At 36.8% G+C, this 14,452-nt stretch overlaps 2 protein-coding genes across 2 annotated transcripts; both read right to left on the bottom strand.

Annotated features, from left to right (window-relative positions):
- Positions 1-911: 911 nt before the first annotated feature.
- Positions 912-5,048, bottom strand: LOC131352748 (taste receptor type 1 member 1). Its single transcript, XM_058389079.1, has 6 exons — positions 4,731-5,048; positions 3,987-4,284; positions 3,134-3,889; positions 2,829-3,041; positions 2,634-2,754; positions 912-2,282 (listed from the first exon to the last, which is right to left on the bottom strand). Exons 1-6 carry the CDS (start codon positions 4,928-4,930, stop codon positions 1,354-1,356), a joined length of 2,517 nt encoding a protein of 838 aa, XP_058245062.1. The 5' UTR covers positions 4,931-5,048; the 3' UTR covers positions 912-1,353.
- A 1,142-nt stretch (positions 5,049-6,190) lies between these two features.
- Positions 6,191-13,474, bottom strand: LOC131352735 (taste receptor type 1 member 1-like). The gene is made up of 8 exons (XM_058389057.1): positions 13,190-13,474; positions 12,026-12,404; positions 11,685-11,906; positions 11,187-11,478; positions 10,341-11,078; positions 9,267-9,476; positions 8,258-8,378; positions 6,191-7,282 (listed from the first exon to the last, which is right to left on the bottom strand). The coding sequence occupies exons 3-8, from the start codon at positions 11,846-11,848 to the stop codon at positions 6,348-6,350; spliced, it is 2,460 nt and encodes an 819-aa protein (XP_058245040.1). The 5' UTR covers positions 11,849-11,906; positions 12,026-12,404; positions 13,190-13,474; the 3' UTR covers positions 6,191-6,347.
- Positions 13,475-14,452: the final 978 nt, after the last annotated feature.

Genomic DNA, 14,452 nt, shown 5'->3' with positions numbered 1-14,452 from the left:
ATCAATGAAGGCCTCTTTTTTCATTCAGCATGCTGAATATAAACTAAAGAGTCTGATTAGAGTCAGACCAGTTGAATATCAATAATACAATTACCACAATAGCTATCCATGTCTGTCTGAACATGGCCTGTGTGCATAGGGCATGCAGTACTGTCTTACTAAATTCATCAATATGGAGAACAATCATATGGACAAGGGCAGAATGTTGCTGGTTTTATCTGTACCCAACAAAGTACAGTGATTTTTCCACCATGGACAAGCCATCAATCTCTGTTAAGGATGTAGACAGATTGCTGGCATTGATTGATGGACTTGCCACCCAAATGGTTTATCTAGTTTTGACCTGAGTCACATTTCTGAGAAGTCTGTTATTTCTGTGTAATTAATAATTTAGACTTAAAATATCATATTAAGATCAGGCTGATGTAAATCACTATAAGTATTTTGACCCAATTCGTTCTGCATTGGGAACAATGGAGAATTTATGCAACTAATTCACGCACCTAATCTTTGTACCAAGGAACAAATGATCCTTTCTCATCTACAGTTTATACAGTTACTTTGCTCCTTCCTGTTACAAAAAAGTGAAACATTCAGTAAATTTGATGCACATGCCTATAATAAATAATATAACTGGCACTTATATAAGGCCCAGAGAAGTAGTGCTGTGTAAAGACATGGTGTAGAAAACTGAAGTGTCGCTTTCTTTTACACATTTTTAATGCAATTAATTTCCAACTCTTTTGAATTACAAATAGTTTGTGGTTGGAATAAGATAGGGTTTCAACAGTGTACCAGTGATATGCCATGATGCACTTGAATGGACTGCTTCACAGAGTGGAAGAGGGGAAGGACAAAAACAAGAGAAAACAATTGCCTTTTTTTTTTGTTTATTCAAATGTAGAGGCACGATGTAAATAACCTCACTGACTCAGTCAGATTCACAGTACACTATAGTAGTTGTTGTTAAAATTTAAACACACATTCTATAAGCATAAGTACAGAAACATATCTACCAGTAAATACAAAATCGTCAGTATTTCTACTATTTCACTACAAGAATTTAACTATTTATACAAAAGATTTCAGTTTTTGGGTCTCGACATGTCTAGGGTCTCTACCAGACTATATCTAACTTTTAAGATTTGTACTTATTAGGTTACTAATAGTTGTTGGTCTTTAAGACACCCAGGCTAGTCATTTTGCCATTCGAAATGCTTCTTTTGCCTCTACATACAACATATCAAAAAGCATCTACACACAAAAACATGTTAAGCAGACTTTGAACAACCAAAACCATGATGATATTAGCATCAGTGGACTCAGTGTTTTGCACCTGACTATAGTACTGCACTACATCCTACTCATGGTTTGAGTATAAGTCTGAATGGCTGTCTGAAAGTATGCTGCAGTGTTCTTTTTTGGCTGAAAAACCATGACATATGACTTTGGGATGAAGTAGCCCATCAGCATACCATATAAACTGCACAACTGCGCCACTGCATTAAAAAACGAGACGTACAACGTCAGAGGAAATCTAAGCACTGTATAGTAAAAAGACCAGCTGATGAAGAACAGAAGCATGCTGAAAGTTATAGCTTTAGCCTCGTTGTAGTTTTTGGGTAGGTCAGTGCTCATATAGGAAAAGAAGAAACAGAGGACACTGAGGATCCAAGTGTAGGACACACCTAGAAAAAATGTCTGTTCCGTCCCTGGTGAACATCCAAGGAGGATTGCACCTGGTATATATGTCTTAATAGGAAAGGGTGATTTTACACTTATCCTTAAAACACTAATGAACATTTGAAAAGACGAAAGGGTCGCAATGACGATCCACTGGGCGTTATGTTGCACCCACAGTCTGTAGATCTTGGGGAACTTGGCAGCCATTTTAAAAATGCAGAATATCTGAAAGGCACGCGCTGTCATGCAGGAAAGACAGATAGTGTAGAAAACGTAAAACAACACAGTTCTGAAAATACAGTGCATCACTGTTGGCTTTCCTAAGAAAAAGAACACGTTTATACTAGACAAAGCCAAAGAAACTAGCATGACAAAACACATATTGCCTCCAGCGGATTTCACAACCGGTGTGTTATAATTGTATATGAACAGCATGATAACAGCAACACATAAAAGCAACAGAGTGACAGCAAATACCATCAGGAATATGGAAAGGGGGTTTGAGAGCTGAAGAAACAGAATGGAGCGCTTCCGGCAAGATGTGCTTCCTTCTTCAGACCACTCATCTTCATTACACTGGTTGCAAGTGTACGGGTCTTCTACAAGAATAAAGACAGGCAGAGAGACAGAGGAGTCAGCTTGATGCATGTTCACAGCATGTACACTTTACCGTGAATATATATGTATTATTTTTTGCATGAATATGTGACTCCACTATCGTCTCATGCGTGAAACATTCCAAAAATGTCCTACAACCTTTATAAAACCCCGTTACCTGAACATTATGAAATAGTTGGAATATTCCACAAGTCAATGTTCAACATTTTTGGATGAATTAAAAATCCACTGATGTGGAATGTTGACTGAAATGCTTTGTGACTAAAAGCTCAGATTGGTGAGTAAACCAATCTCCTAGTTTCGAACTCAAAAGTGCCTGTCAGAATACTTACGTGTATAATTTATAGAGGTGTTTTCTTCACACATGATACACTGAAAACAGCACGCATGATTTGGGTCGCTTTCCCTTCTGAATCCCGCATTACATTCAACTGAGCAGTTTGCGAAAGGAACCTTGTGAAAGTAAAAAGCTGATTGTCAATATTCACTTAAAGATGTAGTATGTGATGAATTAAGGTTTAACTTACAGAGGAGTCATTGTCCCAGCCTATAAGGGAGCTGTTGATGGAGAAGGTAATTTCTGGATATGAGCTGTATGTGCCAATCCTCTCAAAGACTGGAGGACTGGCTTCAAGGCGCCAGAAGACCACGTCGTAAAAGACATGCGAATCTCCATTTTGATCGTATTTTATTTTACGGCCATTAAGATAAAAATCCAGCTTCTTGATTTCCTTCAAAAGCTGCAGAATATCAGACAAAATGGTTTGTGCACATTTCGGGCATATATTGTGAATCTTTAATTAATAAATGTAAGGGTTTAAAAACACCATACCATAAAAGGGTAAACTGGAATGTTTTTGTTGCAACGATTTGCATCACACTGTAGAACATTGTGTAATGCATTTGCTATGGTGTAGATGGCAGCATAAATCGGAAAAGAGAAGGTGGGATTTTCATTTAAAATTTCGTCTGGGCTCAAAAGGGAGCAGTTATAACAGTCTTGGTTGCACATTTTTTCTTCTGGCTGAGGACAATTAGTTTGACCATTTTTCAAGTACTTAACGTTGCTTTTACTCTGTCCGGTGTAGATGAACTGCTCAAATCCAGGAAAAGACACTTGCTTTTCTGTAATGCCGAAAATGTGCCCGATGTTTTGTATTCCTGGTTCATTCGGAAGCTGCTTACTCATGGACCATACTTCACCAGCAATCCAAACTTTATTTCTGATGTTTTGCTTTATAGCTGCTCTGATTAAGTTTGTTGCTACTTCTTGGGAAGAAAAAACCACTATGACGTTAACTTTGCGTTTTTCGATTAAATTCAGCGTGGAAATGTAGTTAGAGTTTTGGCCAAGTAAATCCTGATGGGCCAGACAGATGTTATTTGTTTTGGCAAATTGAGAAAAAAAAATCAGGCCATCTTGGCTGTAATCATCCTGACCACCAATAAAGGCGACCCAGTTCCATCCGAACCATTTAATAATGTGAATAATGATATCTATCAGGTGTTTGTTGTTTGGCACTGTTCTTAAAAAAGAAGGGTACAACTTTTTATTACTCAGCAGATAACTTGTTGATCCATAATTTACCTACAATCAGGAAAGAACGGAAAAAGGTTAAACAGACTGCTGTGGAAATTATTAGTTAATTTAATTTAAGTCAAGAGAATAGTAAGTGTTTGCTTACCATTGGAATAAGGTCCAAAGTGAAAAAAGGTGCCACTGTCATTGTACTAGTGCTTTCATACGGTCCCACCACAGCAACTATTTTAGGCTTATATTTGTTGAAATATCTCTGAACTGGAATGGATCCGTTCTCAGAGATAAAACTGAACACAGAGGGAAAATTCTGCAGATCTGAACAATGGTCGAAGATCTCGTAGCCGAGTGAGACTTTAGGCAGGAGGGTGGAAGAGTTATTAATCTCTTCTACTGTAAACCTCATCATCTCGAACATCTGATATGATGATTCCTCGAAATGATACCTGGAGTAAAGGAACAAGAGAAACTTGAAATTGATTCTTATTCCTTAAAATAAAAAGACACAATTTTCTCTGTAGCTATGAACAGAAGTGGAATGAACAATAACACAGTTGTAAAGTTTTGTTTTTCAGTCCAGAGAACTAATTGCTTGCTCTAACTAATTGCTCTAAATGTAAAGAATTTGTTCAAAGCCTGTGAGATTGGACCAAATTGGAATTTAAGCCCAATGTACAATATAATAATAATAATAATAATAATAATAATAATAATAATAATAATAAATTACAAATTTCAAATAATTTCAAATAATTTATTATTATTATTATTATTATTATTATTATTATTATTGTTATAAGAACATCATCACTTTATAACTATGTTGCACTCTGAAGACTGTTTATTCCAAAATTTTGTAACTTAACAGTAGAAAAGAAAGCATGCCACTTACTTGTAACACTCAAGGTCCGCTGGGTAGGTCTGGCGTACTGGTGGATAAACCGTATTTAATGAAAATAATCCACCCAACAAATAATCACCCTGCAATCTAAATTCAGATGCGGAGCAGGTGACTTTGCAAAAGAAATGACTAAAATCCAAAAGGAAAACATAAATGGTAATCCACTGCATTTTGCCAGTGGAACGTTTCATGATGAAGACGTGTTTTAAAAAGTATGTGTTTCAGATAGAATGAGGGGGAAGTTACATCCATGTCTACTTTACATATGTGAATTTGAGTAAACCACCACACGCATCATTACACATCCAATTTCTGTTGAACACAGCATTACATTAACAAAATTTGTGCTGCACAGTCTCTAGAATTATTAAATAACCGTAACACGTTATAATCATAATATAATATAAAAAGCTCTTCCAATGCATGGATTAGCAAATTGAGGGCAGAGGTTTCTTGTCAGATGTACTGCATCATTCAATCAAGTGATTAACATCCTACCATGCTCTGTGGCATCTATAGAAATGGCAAGTGGTTTGATTGTTGGGGCTGGATGGTAGGAGCTTCAGTCACAAACACTTGCTCAACTTGCTTTCAGTAGGAACAGTGACAGGTAAAGAGAGATAAGGGACAAGGCATAAGTCATATTGTGGTCAGAATTGCACCTTCTTTGAAAGGATATTATGGTAGGGTTGAATGGAAATATCCCCATATTACAAAGAAAAATGTGCAAAAACATGAATAAGGAAATATTAAAGAAAGATTAATGTGACTTAAAGTCTCACTTAAAGTCTCATTAATGTTTATAGACTTTAAGTCATTAATGTGACTTAAAGTCCAGCAGCAGACTCCGACATTCTCACCACCACAGCCCAGGATTGATTACCATGCAGGGAACCAACCCAGCCACTGAGGAGTTAACTCTCAGTGCCAATCCCAAGCCCAGATAAAATGGGAGGGTTGTGTCAGCAAGGGCATCCGGTGTAAAACCTGTGCCAAAATCAAATATGCAGATTGAATGGTGTGCTGGGGCGACCCTGAACAGGGAGCAACCACAGGACTACAACAACAATTTGATAGTCCATCAATATACACCAGACTTAACTATCATTGATCATTAAGCATATAATGTCAGTTAACAATATTTATTAAGGTTTGCAGGAAGGTGTGAAAACTTCATTTAAGAGATTCTACCAAATAAAAATGGTCTAAATTTATATTTCTTTCTCGTTGAAAATATTTATTATGATAAAGTGGACAGAAGGTTAGGCCTGGGCCTATATAATGCTTATATAAGATTATGGTAAATTCAAATTAACACAATACTATAATACATAATACAATAAACAAGAAAGAACAAAATTGTACAGCAATATTTGCAAACCAATATTAGCATTACTTGATGTTTTTTTTTTGTTAAAAACTAGATTTTTATGAGATAATACTTTGAGTCTATTTTTAAAGAATTTAAGGGATTTAGAAAGATAAATATTTAGAATTACTTAAAAATCAAAAAGATTAAAAAAAAAATCAAAAGATCATTACTGAACCAAGAAGACTAGAAAATATTTCAGAGAATTAAGTGAATATTTGGTTATAACTTCTATAAGCCTACATTCTGCTAAGAGTCTGTGTATATGTCTGGATTGATGACTGAAAGTATGCCTGAGTGTTCTTTTTGGGTTGGAAGATAATGATGTAGGCCCTTGGCATATAGAAGCTAAAAATGATTCCATATGAGCTGGACAGCTGTGCAACTGCATTAAGAAGCTGTATGTAAGCTCCTCTGAACACAATGTATGCTGTGAAATATGCAATCCAGCCCAGATAAAATACAAGCAAGCTAAACGTGATGGACTTTGCTTCATTATAGCTTTTTGGGAGATCTTTACCCATGTAGGAGAAACAGAAACAGACTATACTAAGAAACCAGAGACAAGACCAAGCCAAGGTGGATGTGACCATTGATCCCATATCGCATGTCAAAATAGTCTGATCTTTAAAAGACGTACTATCATTGTAGGGTTTGGGTCTTCCAGTTAGAAGCCATATCGCACAAGCAATAAGCTGTATGAAAGAGTAGACATTAATACAAAGCCACTGACCATTGTTCTTCATCCACCACTGGTAGACATCTGGAAACTGAGCAGCCATTTTGAAGACACAGACTATTTGAAAGGAGCGAACACCCATACAAGAAAAGCAAATAGTGTAGAAAAATATGAAAAAGACATTCCTTAGAGCACAGTTCACTGGGTCTGGCACTCCAAAGTAAAAGAATACGCCAATGTTGGCCAGAACCAAACAGAACAACATAAGGAAGCACATATTACCACCGGCAGACTTTACCACTGGAGTGTTGTAGTTGATGCCAAAAAGGATGATGAGTCCAATGGAGATAGCAATGAATGCCACAGCGCACACAAAAAATAGCATGCACAGAGGGTCCTTGAGTTCAAGAAAGACAATATTGCGCCTTTTGCAGATTATGCTCTTTTCATCGGACCAGTAACCCTCTTCACATGGAGAGCAAGTGTAAGCATCCGCTGAAACAAAACATCATTATTATAATAATTATAATTTATTTTAAATCATGGATTCATCTATCACAGAACCACTAGGGTGTTCTCAGCCCTGCCTTGACAGCACCACCTGATCACTGGTACCACCAGTTACATGCTATTAGCTTTGTTTCTTCTTGCTAAACATAATGGGAAAAAGAACCCCAAACTGCTATGATGTAAGGTTCCTAAAAGGTTCTATTTTGGGAAACAATTTATATTCTATGGTTCTACATGAAATCTTTAATGACTGCCTGCCTTTAGTTTCAAAAACTGCCTCAAGTATCTATTTGAGTTCCTGATTGCTGACAGAATCTTTCCTGTCCAAGTAATGCCTTAACATCTACTATGTCCCAAGCTGAGGCCTGTCATCTTTCCTTTATCAGGCTCAGGTCCTGCTTTATCCTCTGTGTCCGGACATCGGAAATCTGTCAGACCCCTTTTCAAACACTTTTCTAGAGTCTTTAATAGGTACTGCTGATCCCCAAGTTTAACTCCCTGTCTTAACAGCAGTCTCAGTTGTAAGGCTCTTATCAGACACCTCCTGCCTTGGTTTTCTCATCTACAATGTGGTGGCACCACCTGGTGTACCAGAAAGGGCAGTACGACTGTCTATATTGTTCTGTGGTTGATTCCTCCCGCTTACTTTTGTTTGCATGCTTTACACGCCTAGTAGGCATTTGAAATAAAGGCTCTGCTTCAGAAGCCTTGTGCTAGTTTCTTGATTCTTCATATTGCTATTAGCCTTGTCTTTTATTTATACTGTATGTTCTTTTTTCTATATATTGCTTTTGGCTTCTGGCATGTGTTATACTGCAGAATGTTTAACTAGTGTTGCTTTTTCTGTGTAAACTAATGGACTCTGGCTTACTGGCTTATAGGCTAAAATAAAATGGAGAATAGGCTAAATAATATATATATATATATATATATATATATATATATATATATATACCTTACCTGTGGTGTTGATGTATGTATGAGCACTGCATTTCTCGCACTGAAAACAACATTTATGTATTGAAGTTTGTACTCTTTTATATCCACTTTCGCATTCAACAGAACAATTAGAATAGGGCATCTGGAAAGACAAAACAAATCAAATTCTGGTTAGTTGATTTTGTTTTCTTATAATTATACTCATCCGGTAAGAGGTACCAAAGCATTCGGACCCGCACAACCAGACCGTTAAACAGTTTCTTCCCTCAGGCAATCAGGCATCTCAACAGAGAACTGAGCTGAGCTGGACACATGCACACGCACACACACACACACACACACACACGTACAACCATGATCTGAACTCAGAGGAGAACTGAACTTGTGCTGGACACGGACACACACACATACATAACACACACTCACAAAAAAAGAACTGAAATGTGCTGGACATAGTCAGACACACACACACACACTAAATTGTCCTGTTTGCACGCACATGCCACTTTACATTTATATATATTTATGTTAATCCTGTTTACATGTGTCGCTTTAAAATCTGCAATCACTGTATACACTGTTCTTTGCACATTGTCTTACTCATTGCACAAATTTGGCCTATATGTTGTTTGTCTGCACTGTCTTGTCTTGTCTTCCTGTGCACTTCTGTTATATGTCTAGTTCTTAAAGACTGCACCTTAAGTATAGTTTAATTTTTTTAGTTTAATCTCTGTTATAGCTCTATGTTTGTCTGCGTCACTGTACTTTGTCTTTGTTCTGTGTAGCACCTCTGGTCTAGGAGGAACGTTGTTTCACTTCACTGTGTACTGCATCTGCTATATATGGTTGAAGTGACAATAAAACTTCTTTGACTTTGACTTTGATTCTAACTTCAAACTCGGCGTAGCAGTACAGAGCCGAACATAGTGAGTCAGATAAATATTCAACCAACCAACTATTCCATGTAACAATATTCAAACACTCCTTAAAGCTAACTCAACATATTCTTATACACAAATTAATTACTTACTGTGTCATTTGTAGACCAGGGAACTAGGTCGTTGTTCAAGGTGAACTCAACTGTTGGGTGGGTATTATATGTAGCCACCACCACGAACAGTGGGTTTTCATCTGGCCTCCAGTGTACTACTGCAAGACTGGCTGGAGGATCCCCATATTGGTTATATCTAATATACTGGTCTTGTAATATGAAACTTGTTTTTCTCACATTTTGCAGAACCTTAATTGAAAAGGAAGGGCAAAAGAGTTAATTAATGAGTATTTACCCCATTTCCTCATCTTTTAGTAATCTAAATTAGGACTTGAATTTTATTTTTGAGAGCTCACTCTACATATGTTAAACATTGTACATCAAATTTGTCCATTTGTATGCTTGCAAAATTAGTATATCTGGCTACTAGCTAATTATAGAGCAGCCAGCAGACCAGATCATACAGTTCAAAGAATTGCCCATGAAGCTTGAAAATGACAAATCTGGCATTTGTGGGAGAGATGCCAGAAAGAGGTCATTTCTGAAAAAATCTGACGGCTTTTGGAAAATTCTGTGGTCTCATGAGACCATTTGGTCTAAAACCAAAGATGGATCATGTTGGTGGTAGCATCATTCTGCTTTTCAGCAGAAAAGAAATGGAATGCTTTGTAGCCATAAGAAGCAAGACTGATGGAACCAAAAATGTAAAACTGTAGATGAGAACCTGTTTCAGTAAGCCAGCCAACTGCATTTATGGCAACAATATGTACAATTTGGACAATGAGGGCAAAAACTACAAAAGAATGGCTTGAAAAATGGTTTGTATTTTGGAATGGCCACAATACACTGTCCACAGGCCAAATGAAAATGTGTGACATGACCTGAAAAATGTCCAAATCCAAATGTGTCAAAAAGACAACTTAAATATTAAACTTCTGAAAAGGACAATTCATATTATGGAAAAACATTTGTGAATACTTGTGAATTAAGCACTGTTCGATTTCTTAATTTTTCTGAGAAAAATTCTGAGAACACTTAAATTATTTATTACATTATCATATTTCTTTATTATTTACTCTTTTGTAGGTGTTCTTTTACAAACAAATGGCTTACCTCATAAGGTGGTATGTCTCGAGCTGGGTCACATCCCACCATGCTACAGTTGAGTACTTGGTGGAGTGCATAGGCAAAAGTGTACACAGCAGCCTGGATGGAGAATGAATATGTCGGGCTTTCCTTTATAATGTCCTCAGGTTTCTCATTCATGCAGTTATCACAAATTTGACTGCACTTCTCTCTGTTCTCACAATTCAAACAGTACTCATTATCACCTCGGAGTCGTGTTTGGTAGACAAATTCATCAAATCCAGGCAAATTTAGAGTTGTTGCTGTAACACCAAAAATTGTCCCGATCTGCCCAATGCCAGGCCAAGTGGAAAGCTCTGCATCCATAGACCACGCATCGCCTGCTATCCAAACTTTGTCTCTTATGTTGATTCTTACAGCTGTTTCGACAAATGCCCGGGCAGTGTCTTCCAGTGTGAAGACTATGATCACATTGATGCTCAGTGAGTCTATCCTCTTTAGTATCTCTGTATAATTGGATTTCAGTGTAATTTCATAGAAAAAGGCCAAGCAGATGCTGGTGTCTTTAACGCTACTGCGAAATAATTCGAGGCCGTTTTTACTGTATGAGTCGTCGCTACTAATGAAAGCTACCCAATTCCAACCGAAATGCTGAATGAGCTTAATTATGACCATAATTATATCTTGGTTAGTTGGTACGGTCCGTAAAAAACTTGGATAGACCCACTTATTGCTCAGATCGTAGCTCGAGGATGCATAGCTAATCTGAAAGAAAAAAATCCACAGATAATTATAGAAATACTCGGGTAAACAGGCTTTCTTGCATAATAATTTCTTTTCAATATGTAGCTTCCTGAATTCAGAAATACATACCATTGGAATGAGGTCCATCATGAACAAGGGTGCGATGGCCAAAGCTTCAGTGCTGCCATAGGTACCAACAAGTCCAATGACATTGTGTTTGCTTTCCTTGCTTGATACATTTATACGTCCGTTGTCTGAGATAAAATCGAGGATTGAAGGAAAATTCTGATTGTACAAGCAAAAGTCAAAGATCTCGTATCCAAGTGTGATGCCAGGTAGGATGGTGGTGGAGTTATTGATCTGCTCTACAGCAAACCGCATCACCTCAAACATCTGATAACCTGACATCGTAAATGGATGCCTGTGAAGAGGAAATAAATACATTTTAAATACCAGAAGCATCTTTTATGATCTGCATTCATAAGAGTGGTAAACATTTTTTCCAGGTTCAACTACCGTATATTTACAGTGCTATGGTTTTGTAGTATTATAGTATTATACACAGTATTATACACATTATAGTCACAAAAAAGAAATCACTCCTTTGAAAGAAGTGCATGTACTCACTTGTAGCATTGCAGTGCCATAGGAGAATTTGGAATAATTGTCTCACTGGCTGTATGCACAGGAAAAACTCCGCCAAGTTTATAGTCGCCTTGTAAGTTAAACTCACTTGCCTCACAGACATGTTTGGCAAAAAAGTGAAAAGCTAAGAACACACAATGCAACATTGCTCCTTGTGATGAGGGCAGATCAATATGAGAGCAATGATGAGCAATAAGACAGTAGCTGGAAGACATGGGAGAAAATTTTCATAAACTACTTTGCATTTTGTAGGCAAATCTCATTTTGCATTTGTTGCCTTCCAGAAGTATTAGCGTAACACTTGAAGGAAATGTGACACTTACAACGATATATAGGTCACATCACATATGCAATTGGTTTGTCTTCTCCTTGACTATGCAGCTGCTTGTTGAGCGCGTGAGACTGTAGCCTAATTTGCATTTTGCAGGCAAATGAATTTTAAATATGTTGCATTACATAATATCTGACCTAATAATTTGACCTACTAATAAATACACGGCTTATGTTATACTGTACATGATAGTTATATAACGAAAATGCTTTTATTGATTGTATTTCAACTTTCTTGCCGTAATGGACAAGGTTTTTTGCATCCTATATACATTCCTGAGATATTCATGATCCTTTGGGTGTATGCTTAACATACAAGGCACTTTTCAAGGTTTGAAAACCAACAAGGCAGCTGATTGGCTGGTGAAACACCTAAAAAAAAATAACAAAAGGTGAGAACTTATCAAGACCTTGTGCTTAATTGTCATTATAGATGGTAGCTGATATAGAAAATCTGAATGAGGAAAATGTGATTTCAGTATTCTTTCCTGTTGCAGGAAATGTTGGTGCCAAACTGATGACTTAAGTATTACAGAAACATAATATCTACTATCTATTTCCATGCATAACAGTCTCTAGTGTTTACACAGAATAATTACATAGAACAGAATGCAACAGTTGCAACAACCAAACTGACTGGAAGGCTATGATAACTCAAATAATCACTCTTTACAACCATGTTAAGCATCTCAAAACCTAAAAACGATGGGCTACAACAGCAGAAGTCCACATATTATTTCTCTCCTGTCAGCCCAGCACAAAAATCTGAGGCTACCGGTTTTCCATGAGATATTTTCCTCATTCTGTTGTTTCATGCAAACACAATTATTTGAGGTTTTACAGCACGAAAGCTGTTAAATGTATAGAAATGCTGCCACAGCCTATAGGTAATGCTCAGGACAATGTCTACGCAGACTGCTGTGTAGAAACAATGAGGAATTAACAGTAATAAGAACCCAAGAGCATTTCTTTAAGTTAGCTATCTAGCTAACGCTACCTTTCTGGATAGTCAGTTGATATGTGACGTGGTGTTCACGTCAGCCTGGCTCATTTGGTTAGTTAATGAAGTTGGACATCATTTACCAGTCTTTTAGTGAAGCCAAATGAATTAAAACCTGTAGTGGATATAGTTAAAAAAAAAATTTCTTCATACTCACGCATGTTCGGTGATGAATGCCAGTGGTGAATGCCAGTGAGCCATAAATTGCACAGCTCAAACACACCAAAACTCCATAAAAGGTAAAGCGCCCTGAGGGATGAAGACACTATTAAACTATCAGTGAGCAGATATTATCTGGCAGATGTCTATGCCAAGTGAACATGGGGCCATGGGAAACTGCTCTTTCAGAATTGTTTTCGGTGTCTCCGAAATCTGTCAGAAATCATTCAGTTTGTAGATCCGTAGATAGCCTGCATAAGCATGTGTGCAGTGCTCAGTGTTTCGTCAGTTGAACCACTCGCAGTGTAGCTCATGCAGCTAATGTCTATTCACAGAGAGAGAGCAGAGCAGCCCGTCCTCCTACTTTTCACACTGTAGGGTTTTCTATGTTGCTTCATGTTACTTCAATAACTGGTTTTATTTGTCTCACACACACATACATATATATATATATATATATATATATATATATATATATATATATATAATTAAATATTATTGTATGTGTGTGTCTATCTATCTATCTATCTATCTATCTAACTATCTATCTATATATATATATAGAGAGAGAGAGAGAGAGAGAGAGAGAGAGATATTATATGTAACTACTCTTCTGTGATTCACTCTGGATAACATCATCAGCTAAATGATGTAAATGATGTAAATGTAATGCAGATACCAAATGCTCATATGAAGGATGTAATATAAAATGTATAAAATGATAAAGAGAAAAATAAGATGTTACATTCCTCACACATTTTGGATTTAATTATATCATTTGTAGACATTTGATCCTCCAGCACTGCCTTCCTGGTCCCGCCGTCTCTCAGGGAACAAGAAAGGTATGCATCAAGACTCTTGATGAAATACACCTCTAGATGTCCAAACTGCTATGAACTGACAAATTTCAAAGAATGTCTAAAGAACTACCTCTACCAGAAATGCTTAAACTAGGACTTATATTTATTGCTATTTAATATTTATTTAATATGCTATTTGTATTTAATAATGCTGTATAACCTCCCAACAGAGATTAAAACTGATAGTATTTGTAGTCTATGACCTAGTGAAACAGTTCTGATGTATTCAGAGGTAGAGACTTTAAAAGCACTTTTGCATGTCGCTCTAGATAAGGGCATGTGAATGTAGACATGTAAAAAGTAATTACTCCAGTAGTTTTACTTTCTCTTACTTCAGTAATTCATTAGATCGTTGCATTTACTCAAGTTAATTATTATTACAAATTTACTATTATTTACTC

This window comes from Hemibagrus wyckioides, linkage group LG05 (assembly GCF_019097595.1).
Source record: "Hemibagrus wyckioides isolate EC202008001 linkage group LG05, SWU_Hwy_1.0, whole genome shotgun sequence".
In the NCBI taxonomy this organism is placed as follows: domain Eukaryota; kingdom Metazoa; phylum Chordata; class Actinopteri; order Siluriformes; family Bagridae; genus Hemibagrus; species Hemibagrus wyckioides.
The sequence above is the reverse complement of the archived record's forward strand: the minus strand, read 5'-3'. Positions and strand labels throughout refer to the sequence as shown.